At 46.0% G+C, this 12,285-nt stretch overlaps 1 protein-coding gene across 3 annotated transcripts; it reads right to left on the bottom strand.

Annotated features, from left to right (window-relative positions):
* Positions 1 to 461: 461 nt before the first annotated feature.
* On the bottom strand, positions 462 to 9,728 carry HMGN5 (high mobility group nucleosome binding domain 5). Of its 3 annotated transcripts, none has more exons than XM_049828058.1 (6): positions 9,451 to 9,728; positions 7,909 to 7,938; positions 7,362 to 7,391; positions 6,376 to 6,426; positions 2,445 to 2,588; positions 462 to 1,147 (listed from the first exon to the last, which is right to left on the bottom strand). In XM_049828058.1, the coding sequence occupies exons 1-6, from the start codon at positions 9,463 to 9,465 to the stop codon at positions 1,100 to 1,102; spliced, it is 318 nt and encodes a 105-aa protein (XP_049684015.1). In that variant the 5' UTR covers positions 9,466 to 9,728; the 3' UTR covers positions 462 to 1,099. The 3 variants fall into 3 exon arrangements, with proteins under 3 accessions (XP_049684015.1, XP_049684013.1, XP_049684014.1); XM_049828056.1 differs by lacking the exon at positions 9,451 to 9,728 and adding an exon at positions 9,368 to 9,436; XM_049828057.1 differs by lacking the exon at positions 9,451 to 9,728 and having other exon boundaries at positions 7,909 to 7,995.
* Positions 9,729 to 12,285: the final 2,557 nt, after the last annotated feature.

The following is a 12,285-nucleotide window of genomic DNA, read 5'->3' as shown; positions in this document are numbered from 1 at the left end:
TCTGCAATATTTCTAAGAGGAAAGAACCCCCCTCCAAATCATTATCAATTAATAGGCACATAAATGAAAACCAGACCATAACCTTCAGAATTTATAACAACATCTATAACGCTTAAGGCGTATTGGACAACACCAAGTATACCACCTTTACTTGAGTAAGTAACGAGAGTTTACAAGGTCAGCCTTCATCTGAAAGTGTTGGCTGAAGTTCCCAGCTGGTGTAAGCCAGCACGTTTCCTCTGAAATCATCTACTCCCATTTCGGCTGCCGAGAGGCTGGCCCATAAAGTAATTTTTGTTTACACAACTGAAGACGACAGGGGCTCAAACCCTAATCATGCTATGGCCCAAAGCTTCCTAGCTGCATAGGTTCTCTCTGCCTGAGGCCCTGAACTACTGCAACTCTTCTGGAATTTGGTAGCTTTCCAGCAGTATGTTTGCAGCACAAGCAACAAACCACAATCAGCTTTTGAGGAGTCTTTTTTATTAAGATAAATCCAGCAAAATTCCTAACAGTGGGTACATACAACCAACCTGCCCTTTTAAAAGAAATGTTTGTATTTCATTTAAAAACATGATTACACTTTTATTTATTTATTTTTTCAAAACTGACAAAATAAAATTACATTTGGGAAACAACAGATTTCCAGCTCTTAGGTTTTTCATGAAAATAGCTCACCTTCTTTATAAAAGCAACCCACAGAACCACTGGAATGTTTAACACGGTTATTTGTTTTGAGACCTCCCCACTTTAAGAAACCATACAACACATACAAGGGTAAAATTAAAATCTGAAGTCTGTAAGCATGACTTACACAAAAAGGGACACACTGACAGAAGTCAAAAGCTACCACCACTTATTCTTTCCATGTACCATACAAACTATTACAATCACAAAATTTAAAAACAATGATTTTTTTGTTTTGTTTTGTTTGTTAGGGATTTAATTCCCAAGTAACCGAGATGAAGATGTTCCATAATTAAATTCATGCTAAAAAAACCTGCATTTATAAAATAGTTGATAAAAATATTCCTCTCTGTTAACAATACAGCATGGAGGTACGGATACCAAATGATGGAGATATAGGGCAGGGTTAACATTACTCGGACTTGGCTTCCTTATCATCAGATGCTTCAGCAGCTGGTGCCTATAAAAGTGTTTGGGAAGAATAGAAATATTATTCGTAATGCTAATCGGATTCCATTCCAACAAGCATCAAAGAGAGACTAGTTTGTTAGCACAGACACGGACAACATTTTGTGTAGATGGACAAGAATGCACAGCTACTACAGAAAATATCAACACAACAGCATGTCAGCTGGTAATTCTAAAAATTCAAACACAGATGAGTATTAATTGATGACCAAGTTAATTTTGGAATGTTAAGTGCCTCCAAAGAGGCAGAAGTTTAGAACGTGTTTTAGATTAGGATCAATCATAAGCTAGGGAAAGTTCAAGTCCTCATCTTCGTAAGTCACAGGGAAGTGTAAGAATTACACATAAAAGCGCGACACTGGTCTACTGTCCGAACTTCAGGGAAATTGATTCTCACCCGTTTTCTATAAAAAGGTCCACTATTACTTTTTAAGTCAACACATCAAAATTGCAAAGCTCCTATCAAAGATCCTTTTAAGTACACTAGCCCCATATTAATTTTTAGCAAAGAAGCTCCTGAATTACTTTTAAAAATGAAAGAATAAACGACCCATTAACTGGATAATGATACTCAACACATGAAGAGAGATCGCCGTAAATCAAAAGTAACAGAGAACACAACAGGCTAGTCTGTGCCTACAGGGGCAAAGGGAGCCCATAGCAAACGTTGCAGCAAGGAAACTGCTAGGAAAAGGCCATTGGGAGCTGACTGAAGCTTGTAGCTAGTCCTAGAAAATGGCAGCTCTTAGGTAAGTAGCTGATACAGTAAGAACCTGTAAGAAAGAGGCTTGCAGATCAAGAGACAAGACCAAGTTTATTTTGCAGATGTCTTGTTGAACTGTTCTGAGGCGAAGAATTGTTTTAAAGAATTGTGTAAAACTTAAAACCAGATTTCTGGCACAGTACCAACCCGTGCTGAGCCGAAGAGGCAATCCAGCAGTCCAGAGAGGATATGCAAAGTCAGCTCAGGGTTGGATAGCAATCTTACTGAGCTCTATTGTTCCCCAAATATTCTGCATTGCTCTTGTGCCAACCCGGAGAGGGACACTACGATAGCACAGACCACCTGTGGAAGGGCTCTATCACATAGCAGGAATGAGTTTGAAGGAGAATGCTATTCTTTCAGGCTCTCCCTGGGAGTTGCCCTGTGCAGGTACTGCGGTTGGTCTGTCTTTACAGGACGGCAGTGAAACACACCACCTTCTGACAAGGAGGCCCAATCGTTGGCTCCTGCGGATGTATTACCAATACATCTGTGTTTATTCCCATGTTTACTGTAGCTAAAGTACCTCATTAGTTTTGGTATCTCCGTTTTCAGAGTGGTTTTCTTCTTTAGCATCCTCTTGTTTAGTTTCATCTTTGCCTTTGGCTCCTTTCTTCCCTTTTGTTGCTGCCTTTTTGTCCTCCTTTTTATCATTTGCTGCCTTTTCTTTCTGTTAAGAAAACAGACCGTGATATGGTGAACACTAATTTCCACCTCGTACATCTGCACACGGACATACTCAACTCTAAAACCGTCTACGCAACCTGCTTCTACATGCTGAACTTCCTATTGACAAAGATGAGATGAAAGTTTCCAGGGAGAAGTGCTTTCCTTCTATTCTGTCCTGAATGTGCTACTGGGAGGTGCATAATATAAAAGCGGCCATGGCTGGGGTTAAAAGAATTCCTATTTTAAATAGGCATTCAATTAAATTAGCTAAAAAATGTTGAACTGGCCCGTATTACTGCTGTGCTGCTGAAAGGCATACCACAGAACAAAAAGAACATGTACAGCTATTGGAAATAGCAGAATACTTCAGATGTGCTATTAATGCCTATTTAGAAAACTGTAACAAAGCTGTAGTCAAAGGACTTTCCCCCTTCCCTGCCAGAAATATTCCTTACTATAATAAACCATTTGTGTGATAGACAAGTTGGGGGCTCAACAGCATCACTTCAGTAACAACGTGAACTTTGCATGTATTATTTAAGCGCAGTTTTTTATATGTGGATCAGGCTAAACCAAAACAAAACTTGATGCTACAACTTCTGTAGTAATAGTTTTCTATATGGCAAGGTCAGACCCCCATACAGTAACAAGCATGACTCTCATTAGTTTCACTTCCAAGAATCTGCCTCTTGCTGCCAATAAGTAAGTGCACTAAGCAAACTAGCTTAGTTCCTCGCTTGATTAACCTAGTTCCAACAAAGGAACCATAAATATCTGCAAAATTACTACTCACAGGTAAGTGAAGATAAACAGGTAATTACTGAAGATACCTCTCTCTCTACTCAGAAGATGGAGCTGTCTCAGTGACTAGAAGTTACAAAAGTATACTTTATTTCTACACCTCGCTTATTAGTGTACAAAATCAATTCACATGAAAAATGAGCTGCTAGCTCAGGGTAAACTCAGATAGAGTATAAGGGGCAAAGTCACCTGATTCTTCTATGATACCAATGATTAAAAATTCACCAAAATTAACACCAACTCCTAAACAACGCAGAAAATTTAAGGCAGGAGGTTAGTAAGAGAAGGAAGAGAGTCACCAGAGGAGGAAAGGGAAGAGTAAGCCTCCACTCGCTCTTTTCCCCCTCTGTTGGCTGAACAGTCCTCCAACTTTCAAGAGAGGCAGCAAAAAGATAAACATCACAGTAATACCAGCACCCAAGTATTCTGGTACTGTTTGGCAGTAAGATTTAGAATTGCAATACTACTATGGTACTGACTTGCTCTCTGTCACTTGAACAGACCTCATCAGACCTTTGAAGCACATGTAAGTAGACCACTGTGAAGGGCTCCTCCAGCAGCACCAGTATGCTCCAAACTCACGAGCACAGGCGTGTTAGTCACTTGCTCTTCCAATGTAAGCCATAAAGGAGTTTTAAAGACTTTGGGTTGTTTGAAGAAGGGTATCTTTTCCCTTTACCCCATTAAAAAAAAAGTCAATAAAGTATTAACAGAGCTAAAACTGTAATTCTCTGTAGCCCACTCTTTGCTGGTAAAGCCCCTCTTAAGAAAGCTTTCAAGGAGAATCCACAGAGACTGGCTTCCATGGCTGGACTGACCAGAGAGAAAGTGTCTCACAGCACACAGCTGTGAGTAAGGATCCCGGGATCTCTGCTCTGTTCTGCAAGATCCATGGCTTCTGGGGACAAGCAAGCCCCCTTCCACAACCAAGTGAGTCCAGGAAAAGAAATACCCAAGGAGACGACATTATTTTTCAATGTCCAAGCTTCTTCCATCCTCTCAGCTAGTTCTGAGCTAATACCACTGTATTAATTTTCCTGAATAATTTTTCTATACAGATGGCAACATCAATTCAGTAATAAGGTCGTGTGTTTTATAAAGTTATAAAACTTTTTTTCCAGCTCTATGTTTTTCAATATGGCCAAGTTTAGAAGGTAAAATCTATTCTGACACACAAAAAAACATTTGAAGAACCTGAAGGTTACGTATTTGAGGAAAACCAGAATTAAAGATGCTTGCACAATTCTTATTACTTCCCCCTTTGCACAGATATTGATCCAGTATTAGGAGCTCTAGAGAGCCAAAAATGCAGCTCAAGTATCCTGGCTTCAAACCAGCACGGCAGAAGCAAGAGGACCAACGCTTTCCAAGTCCAACTGCGGGGCAATGTGCGGTGCAATGACCACGGCACCACTCTCAGCAGAACTAAACCGTGTATGATCCCAGAGGGAGGCCACACCATACAGCTTGTGCAGGAAGGAAGCAAACTAAGTTTTGACAGTCGCTTACAGTCCTTAACTTTTGGATGTTTATTTTCACAACTTTTAAGATTCAGTTAACGCAGCTTTCGTGTATAAACCCCGAGATGTTTCCATAAAAATAAAAAAAGCAAACTTGAAAAAAAAGAAAATACCAACAACGTGCATCGTATGCAACTGCACTGAGCTCTGCATGGGTCATCAGCAGAGGCTGAACTCAGGACTTCTAGATCCCCAAGCCAGCTCTCTGCCACTTGGGCTGGAAGAGCAGCCACCAGCGGTAGGCCCTCCTCCTCCCGCGGGACCAGCAGACACCAGAAGGAGATGCAATCCGGAGTGTGCCAGCTACGCGAGCACCACAGGAATGCGGAACAGCAGGGTTCTGAGGTTCCCCTGCCGCTCCGGAATGGGATCTAGAAATCCGGCTGCACGACCAAGATGCAGATGTGAAAAACTTGCTCTCCACACCATTGCAATTACAGTGCTGAGATGCGGGATCCCCAAACCGACAAGCAGGGTTCTCCTTCTTGTCCATTTCTCATGACATCTCTGATGCTCCATATAGAAGGACTTGGAGGTAGAATAGTTTTCATCATCTGGAAGTCTGCTGTGCCATATGCAATTGCAAGGCCTTTTGAATGTACAGAAAAGAGCTCCTGGTTCCCAGCCCGTCATCCCCTTCTGCAACTAAAGCATCTCTCGCACCTGTGTTTTGTCCATACGACCACCAAAACCACAAAGGAAAATGTACGATGGGAACAAGTTAAAAAGAACGCTAAAGTTTTGTCGTTGTTGTTGTTGTTTTCCCCAGCTGCAAAATCCTAATACAATCTGAGTATTTACAGAGACATCTAGAAAAAAGCACTGCAAACTGTGACCACTGGGGCAGTCTGTGACAGGAAAGGGGTATAAAGAATTACCACATATGGATTGCAGAACTGTCCCCTTTTAAATTTCAGACTGTTACTCCAAAGCAAAAACGAGCTTTAAATAGTTTCTTTTTTAACTATACTGTCAGGTATGCCAAGATTTCTGGCATTTCCAAAAATATCCAGCTTAAGGAAACGGGTACATAGAACTTTATCTCCAGTGATTAAAATTTGATAAACTGATAACTAGCTGAAAAGAGTGCCTTTGAATGAAAACATAGTAAGAAACTGTAATTAAAAGCATGATTTTCAATACTGTCTCCGAGTCTCTGATCTCTATTCAAAGCATCGTTTTCCCAACAATGCATCACACCCAACTTCAGAATGGCCTTGCAAGGCAAGCAGTAAAGTCTCACCACAACTGATTTAAAATCTGTTCAGTTTCCCGCATTCCTTCACTAGGAATTGGATAAAATGATCTTTACATCTTTCAAGTTCTTTTAAGTCACATAATTCAATCTTAACCCTTTCAAAAAAATGATGAAAAACCAAAATGGTTAGTTGTGGATGGCTTTTTCCCCCTACAAACACCTTGAGAAAGAAAAGTATAACTTCATTTCAAGAGATCTCGAAGACTTACCTTAGGTGCTGCCTTTTTGGGCTTTGGCTCCGGTTTAGGTGGAGCAGGTTTCTGTACAAAACATACATAAGAAACAGAGTCAGATGAATGCTATAAATGTTTTAGCAATATGCTGTTAACTTTTGAAAACTATTCAAACAAAAAATAGTTTAGAGCTGTCTGCTTCATTCTGTAGTATAAAGAAGTAAACGTCAGGGACAGATCAACATGTTTCATTATCCAAACCCGCGTTTCCTCATGTATGTTACAGTGGCACAGATGCTGATAGGAGTAGTAAGTGGATCATTACTGTGTCTGGGTGTTGCTGTCTGCTGTGAAGGCAAGCGTGTGTCAGAAATGAAAGGTATTAACATTTGGACATAACTCTACGTATGAATACACATCTTAGCTTTCACTAAAATTAAGTACTTTCTTTTTTAAATAGCAACTGTTATCCACTTGGCATTTCCAAGATGGCTTAAAAAAGGGCTGGGTGCACTATGTGTCTGTAGAAAAGGATGCCAAGAGCCTGTTTAAGGCTGCGACTTTGGGCTGAACCCTATTGCCCGACACAGATTTATACCCTCTAGTTTACCCAACAGTTGGGTCGGCAAAATCAATGGGCACATTACAAGGATAAGGAGAGAGCAGGCCACTTATAGACCTATGAGCAGGTACTTGTATGGAGAAGACCTATGCATCTTGAAGATGACAAACGCATCTTGAAATCAATATTCCTTGACTCTGGATACTCATGTGTCCAGACCGCACGTTAACTAACACAGCTGTTGCATCTCACATGAAATGTCTAAAAGTAAGCCTGTAACGTGTTGATACTTGAGGACTGAAAGCATAGAATGGGAATTTTACTTTTAAATATTGCAATACTCTAGCCATGCCTTTCACAATACCAGTGGGAAAAACCCAAATAGTTTCTCTGTAACTGTCCCCTAGAACGTAATACCCCACGTGATGTAATATTAAGAGAGTAAATAAAAGATACTTACAGCAGATAGTCTAGCTGACCTTCTCTTTGGCTATGTAAAGAAAGATGTGTCACTAAAATTCAGAGAGCATGTAAAGCAGTGCTTTCCCAGAACCGCGACCCAGAATAACGCGGCACGTGCACTACGCCATGAAGCCCCATACAAATTCGAGGATTTATGAAATTACGGGCATTATGGCAATGACTTCCCGGAAGTGCAGCTTTGTTCCATAGTTCCCACCCTACGCTGCTGCCCTTTTACCCCACGGAGGTGGCAAGCGATATAAGTTTCTTTTACTTCCAGGAGTTGTGCCATTAAGGCTCCGCCACCGAGCCGTTGCCTGCGAGGCTCAAGGGGACACGTTCCCGTTGGATCCGATGGCCTCAGCGCGGTGGAGCCGCTGCCTCCAGCCGGGACTCCCAGCACCCACCTCAGGCGAACAGGCCAAGGGACAGGCCCGAGCACCCCAAACCCAGGCGCAGGGCCCGAGCCTGCACCCACCCCCGGGGGGCTGCAGATCTGTGGAGCACCCTAAAAGTTCTCGGGAGGAGTGGGGACCGGCACCTACCTCCTCCTTTGCCTCGCCTTCAGCTGGAGCCTGCAAGGAAAGCCAGAGACTGAGGTGAGAAGGCGACGCCATCCTCTGGAACCCTGCCTGAGGGGAGCCCGGGGCAGGGGGCAGCCAGCAAACCCCCAACACCACCCGGCCGACTAAAGCCGCCCCACCCCGCTACCCTCCTTCCCCGCTCCCCCTGACCGCCCAGCGGGCCAGGACCGAGAGGGGGAAACCCATGGCGGCATCCCCCCCTTCATCACCCCACAACCCCAACCCACCCCGCCATCGCCTCACGGACTACAACTCCCACAATGCCTCGGGGCCGCCGAAGCGACGTCACCGCGCCCGGCCGTCGCCGCCGTTTGAAAAGTTCCCGCCAATTTACCTGCCACAACAAGGTCGTCGCCGGCCCGGCGCAAGGACAATGACGGGAGACCCGGCCCCGTCACGGTAACGGTCGCCCGCGGGGCTTCGGACCGGCCCCGCCGCCCCCGGCCCCGCCGTCGGCGGGGCCGGGGGCGGCGGGGCCGGTCCGAAGCCCCGCGGGCGGCCGGGGAGGGGGAGTTTGGTGAGGAAGGAGGCGGAGGGGGGGGGGGTGACGGCCGCGTCGCCTCCTCCTCTTCCTCCTCTTCCTCCTCCTCAGCCGCGGGGTAGCCGGGAGCGCGGCCGTACCGAGCCTCGAAGGACCCGCGGAGGCCGGTTGCGGTCTCGGTGACCGCGGGGTCGGGGCTTGAGGTGTTTGGGAAGGGGGGGTGTTGGAAGCCCGCCGAGCTAAAGTTCCTAATTATGGTGGTGAATCCCTTCCCCGGTCTTTTTTTTTTTTTTTTTTTTTTCCTTCAAGGACAGTTTCAAATTCTGCGCCGCCTAATGGCTCCAAATTACCATTGCACAACCATCTGGTATGACAAGAAGTGGGAGAGGGGAAAAAAAAAAAAAAAAAAAAAAAAAAAAAAAAAAAAAGGAGAACAAAGGCAAACGCAGGAGAAAGAGGCACCGTTTAGACCCAAATCCTCCCGGGGAATGGCCCGATCCGCCTTCAAATGCTCCCGGAGGTAACCGGGAGGGTTGGAGCCGTTCGGCCCCGGGGTTTTGGGCGCTGGGCGAGCGGCAGAGCCCTCCGTGCCTAGCGCTGCCTGCCTGTGTTCTCCATAGGGGCAGCAGCAGCACTATGGCTGTTTGTAATCCAGCATGGAGACACTGCTCAGCCCTTCTCCTCGCAAACAAAACAGCCCAAAGTGAACTCACAGGCTCCCCTTGCCCGCGCCGAGCAACCCCTAAAAAAAAAAAAAAAAACAAAAAACCAACCCACACGCCCTAACCCTCTACCCCTCCAGTCCCGGCTCCGCTTTTAGGACACGGACAAAAAATTAAAAATGCAAAAAAAAAAAAAAAAAAAAAAAAAAAAACAAAAAACTCCACACACACACACACACACACCACACACACGCGCGCGCGCGCGCAAAAAATTTACAGATAATTCTGCGAATGCCGCTTTGATCTCTCCCCCGTCGTTCCCCATCTGTCTCCCCTATTTTTTTTTTTTTTTGCACTTACCTTTCTTTTGGGCATAGTTGCACCTTAATAGTTGATTGCAAAATATATAGATATATATATATAAAAAATAAATGTAACCACCAAAAAAACTGTTTCAACCCTTCTGCAAAATTGCAAAAAAAAAAAAAAAAAAAAAAAGAAAGATGTATAAGGGACCAAGAGTTAATTGCAGCAGAAACTGAACAAAAAAAAATCCCCCCCTCTTTATTGCAAACAGTAAAATACACCAACACGCAACCAAACTGCATGAATGGGGAGCGCGAGATGGGCCCAGCCGTCGAGTGACGGCCTCGGCGGCCAATGAGACGGCGGGCAGAGGCCCGGGAGGCGGGGCGTGGGCGGAGGGGGGGCGGGGCGGCGGCCGTAGCGCGAGAGACGCTCGCAGACGGAGGGACGGCGGCTTTACGCTGTCTGCGCAGCGGAGCCGGCCTAAAGCGCGCGGTGAATACGGCGCCGCCGCCGTCGCCGCGGCGGGGAGGGCGCAGCCGGCGGCCCGAGCGCGGCTCCGTGGCGGGCGGGCGACGCGGAGCCGGGGCCGGGCTAAGTCGCCGGCTCCGCCGCTTCTCCGAACTCCTCCGCCTTGGCCGCGTCCTGCCCCGGCGGCCGCGGACCTCTCCTTCCACCCCGCTCCCTCCCCGCGTTCCCCCCCCCTCCCCCCTCCCCCGCCGCCAGAGGCCGGGAAAGAAACTTCCCCGAAAGTTACCACAGGGCCGCAGGACGACAACATGGCCGCCTACGGCGGCAGCTCTCCGGCTCTCGGGCTGCAGGGGAGGGGGGGGAAGGCCGCCATGCCGCGGGGCGTGCGTTTGCGGCCTGGCAGCCGAAGGCGGGCGGCGGGGAGAGGCCGGGACGCCGGTGGAGGGGCTGGGGGTCGCGGGGGGGGGGGGGAGCTGAGGCGGCCGCCACGTCCCGCCTTTGCGGTACCTGTTGGAAAGGGCCGTTAACCGCCGCGGGTTACCTCAGCCGGCGGGGGGGGGGGGGGGTGGCTGCGGCCTTTGTCGGCCTCGGCTTCCCCCCGGGGTAAAACCGGGGTGCCCGTAGGGTGTAAAACTGCCTCGGAGTGGGGCCGGGGGGGGGAATTTAGGGACCAGGTGGCCGTTTGGGCTGTTGGAGCTCGGCTGAAGCGTGGGAGATGTTTCCCCGAGGTGGGCCTGTGAGTTCTGAGGTAGGCCCGAAGGTGAAGTCTCAAGACTTGTTGAGGAAAACGTGGCGGTGTGTGTGTCCTTGCTAGCGGCAATTTCTGCCGGGGCATCCGCCATCTAGTTCGTCTTGTTTCTTTGGGGAAAGCACAAGGCGTGCGTTAATACCACCTGTAGGACCAAAGCACTTCGCAGCTAAGACTTGCTGCTGCTCTGAGGTGTGACTATTCCTGCCAAAAGCCGGTCTAATCTCTTTCTAAAAACCTGAGATAAGGGAGATTCTGCAGTCTTCCTAGACAGCCTGTTTCAGCACTCGGCTCTCCTTAAAACTACAAAGTTTTCCCCAGCATCTAAACCATACTTTGGCTGCAAATTAAAGTTCTTTGCCCAGTGTCTAGCAGATACAAAAAGCAATTAATAAGCATCAATTTACACTAACATTTTTAGATACTGTATCACTTCACATAATATTATCATATTCTCTCTTAAACTTTGTTTTTCTAGACTAAACAAATTCTTACAGGCCTCATGATCTCATAGGCCGTGTTTTCTAAGCCTTTTACCATTTTTAGGCTGCCCTGGACTCTTCAACCTCACGTTCTTCCTTAACATCTATATCCAATAATCAGGTTAATTAGGTAACCTATCTCAGCGTGGCATTTGCCGACTTTGCGATAGCATCACCATGTTGGTTCAGATTCTTTTTCTGATCCCCTGTAATCCCTGTATCCCTTTCAGTGCTGCTCTCTGAACAGCTGTTCCTCCTATTCTTGACAAATTCACAGTGACTTCTTGATTTGTCACTTTTTACGTTGCCTCATTCTCAAAGTGCTTAGATTTCAATGGTTTATTATCTTCTTGGGATTTGGAGTTAAGCTGAGCAGTTTTCTACCCACAGGTCCACCTTTCTCCCCCTTCCTCCATCAGGTCAACGTAGAACCATCAAATGCCACAATATTTTGCTGATAAAATTCAAAAATGTCTGTGACTGGCCTCCTAAATACTGGGGGGTGCATTTTCCAGGCACTGCCGACTGCAGTGTAACCACATAACCAAATACAATTTGGTCTGTTCTTTCCTGCTACTACCTGTTGCTGTCATCTTCCTAAAAAGATTGTGCTGGTAGCAACTGACTTTATTTGAAGGCTGAAGCAAAGAAGGCACAGCTTTCTTTTTTTTTTTTTTTTTTTTGTGCCTTCCTTTATTTGTTCTCCTTTTCTGTCAGTAGTAAGATTTTCTTTTGTTTTGCTCTTACTTCCAATGTGTATAAATAGAACATGTTCCTATATGCATGGGTTTCTTTCTCATTACCTGTTAATCATGGCACCTTCAAGTTCTCCTGTATTAATCAAGATTTTAAATAGCATTTCCAATAGTTTTCTCTGTCTTCTGAACTAAAAATTGTCTGAAACACATTTCAGAAGCTCTTGGTCTTCTTTCAAGAGTCTCTGTCCGATAGCAGAATTTCTCCATTACCAACAAGGTTTGTGCTTCAGTTGTTTTTGTCAGTTGCCTTGAAAGGTTTTGCCTGTCTCCCTGCGGTTATTGTTTCATTCTTTCTGTGTTCGGTGAGAAGTCTTTGTACATTTGTGGAAAAGGAACAGGAGTTTGTAGACGAGTCTGTCAATATCTTCCCCTGAACAACTTGCCTGACAAGCAGTTTGGTTGAAAGCCTGGATCAAAATGTGCACTGCAA

Source organism: Accipiter gentilis, chromosome 24 (genome assembly GCF_929443795.1).
Source record: "Accipiter gentilis chromosome 24, bAccGen1.1, whole genome shotgun sequence".
Taxonomy (NCBI): Eukaryota; Metazoa; Chordata; class Aves; order Accipitriformes; family Accipitridae; genus Astur; species Astur gentilis.
This window is presented reverse-complemented; position numbering and strand designations above follow the sequence as displayed.

Excerpts from the sequence above, each read along its gene's own strand:
- HMGN5 (XM_049828056.1), bottom strand. The coding sequence starts at position 9,415 with ATGGGGAACGACGGGGGAGAGATCAAAGCGGCATTCGCAGAATTATCT. Across the intron at positions 6,427-7,361 it reads GGTCAGCTAGACTATCTGCT|AAACCTGCTCCACCTAAACC; the intron begins GTAAGTATCTTT and ends TGTTTTGTACAG. Across the intron at positions 2,589-6,375 it reads CCAAAAAGGCAGCACCTAAG|AAAGAAAAGGCAGCAAATGA; the intron begins GTAAGTCTTCGA and ends TTTTCTTAACAG.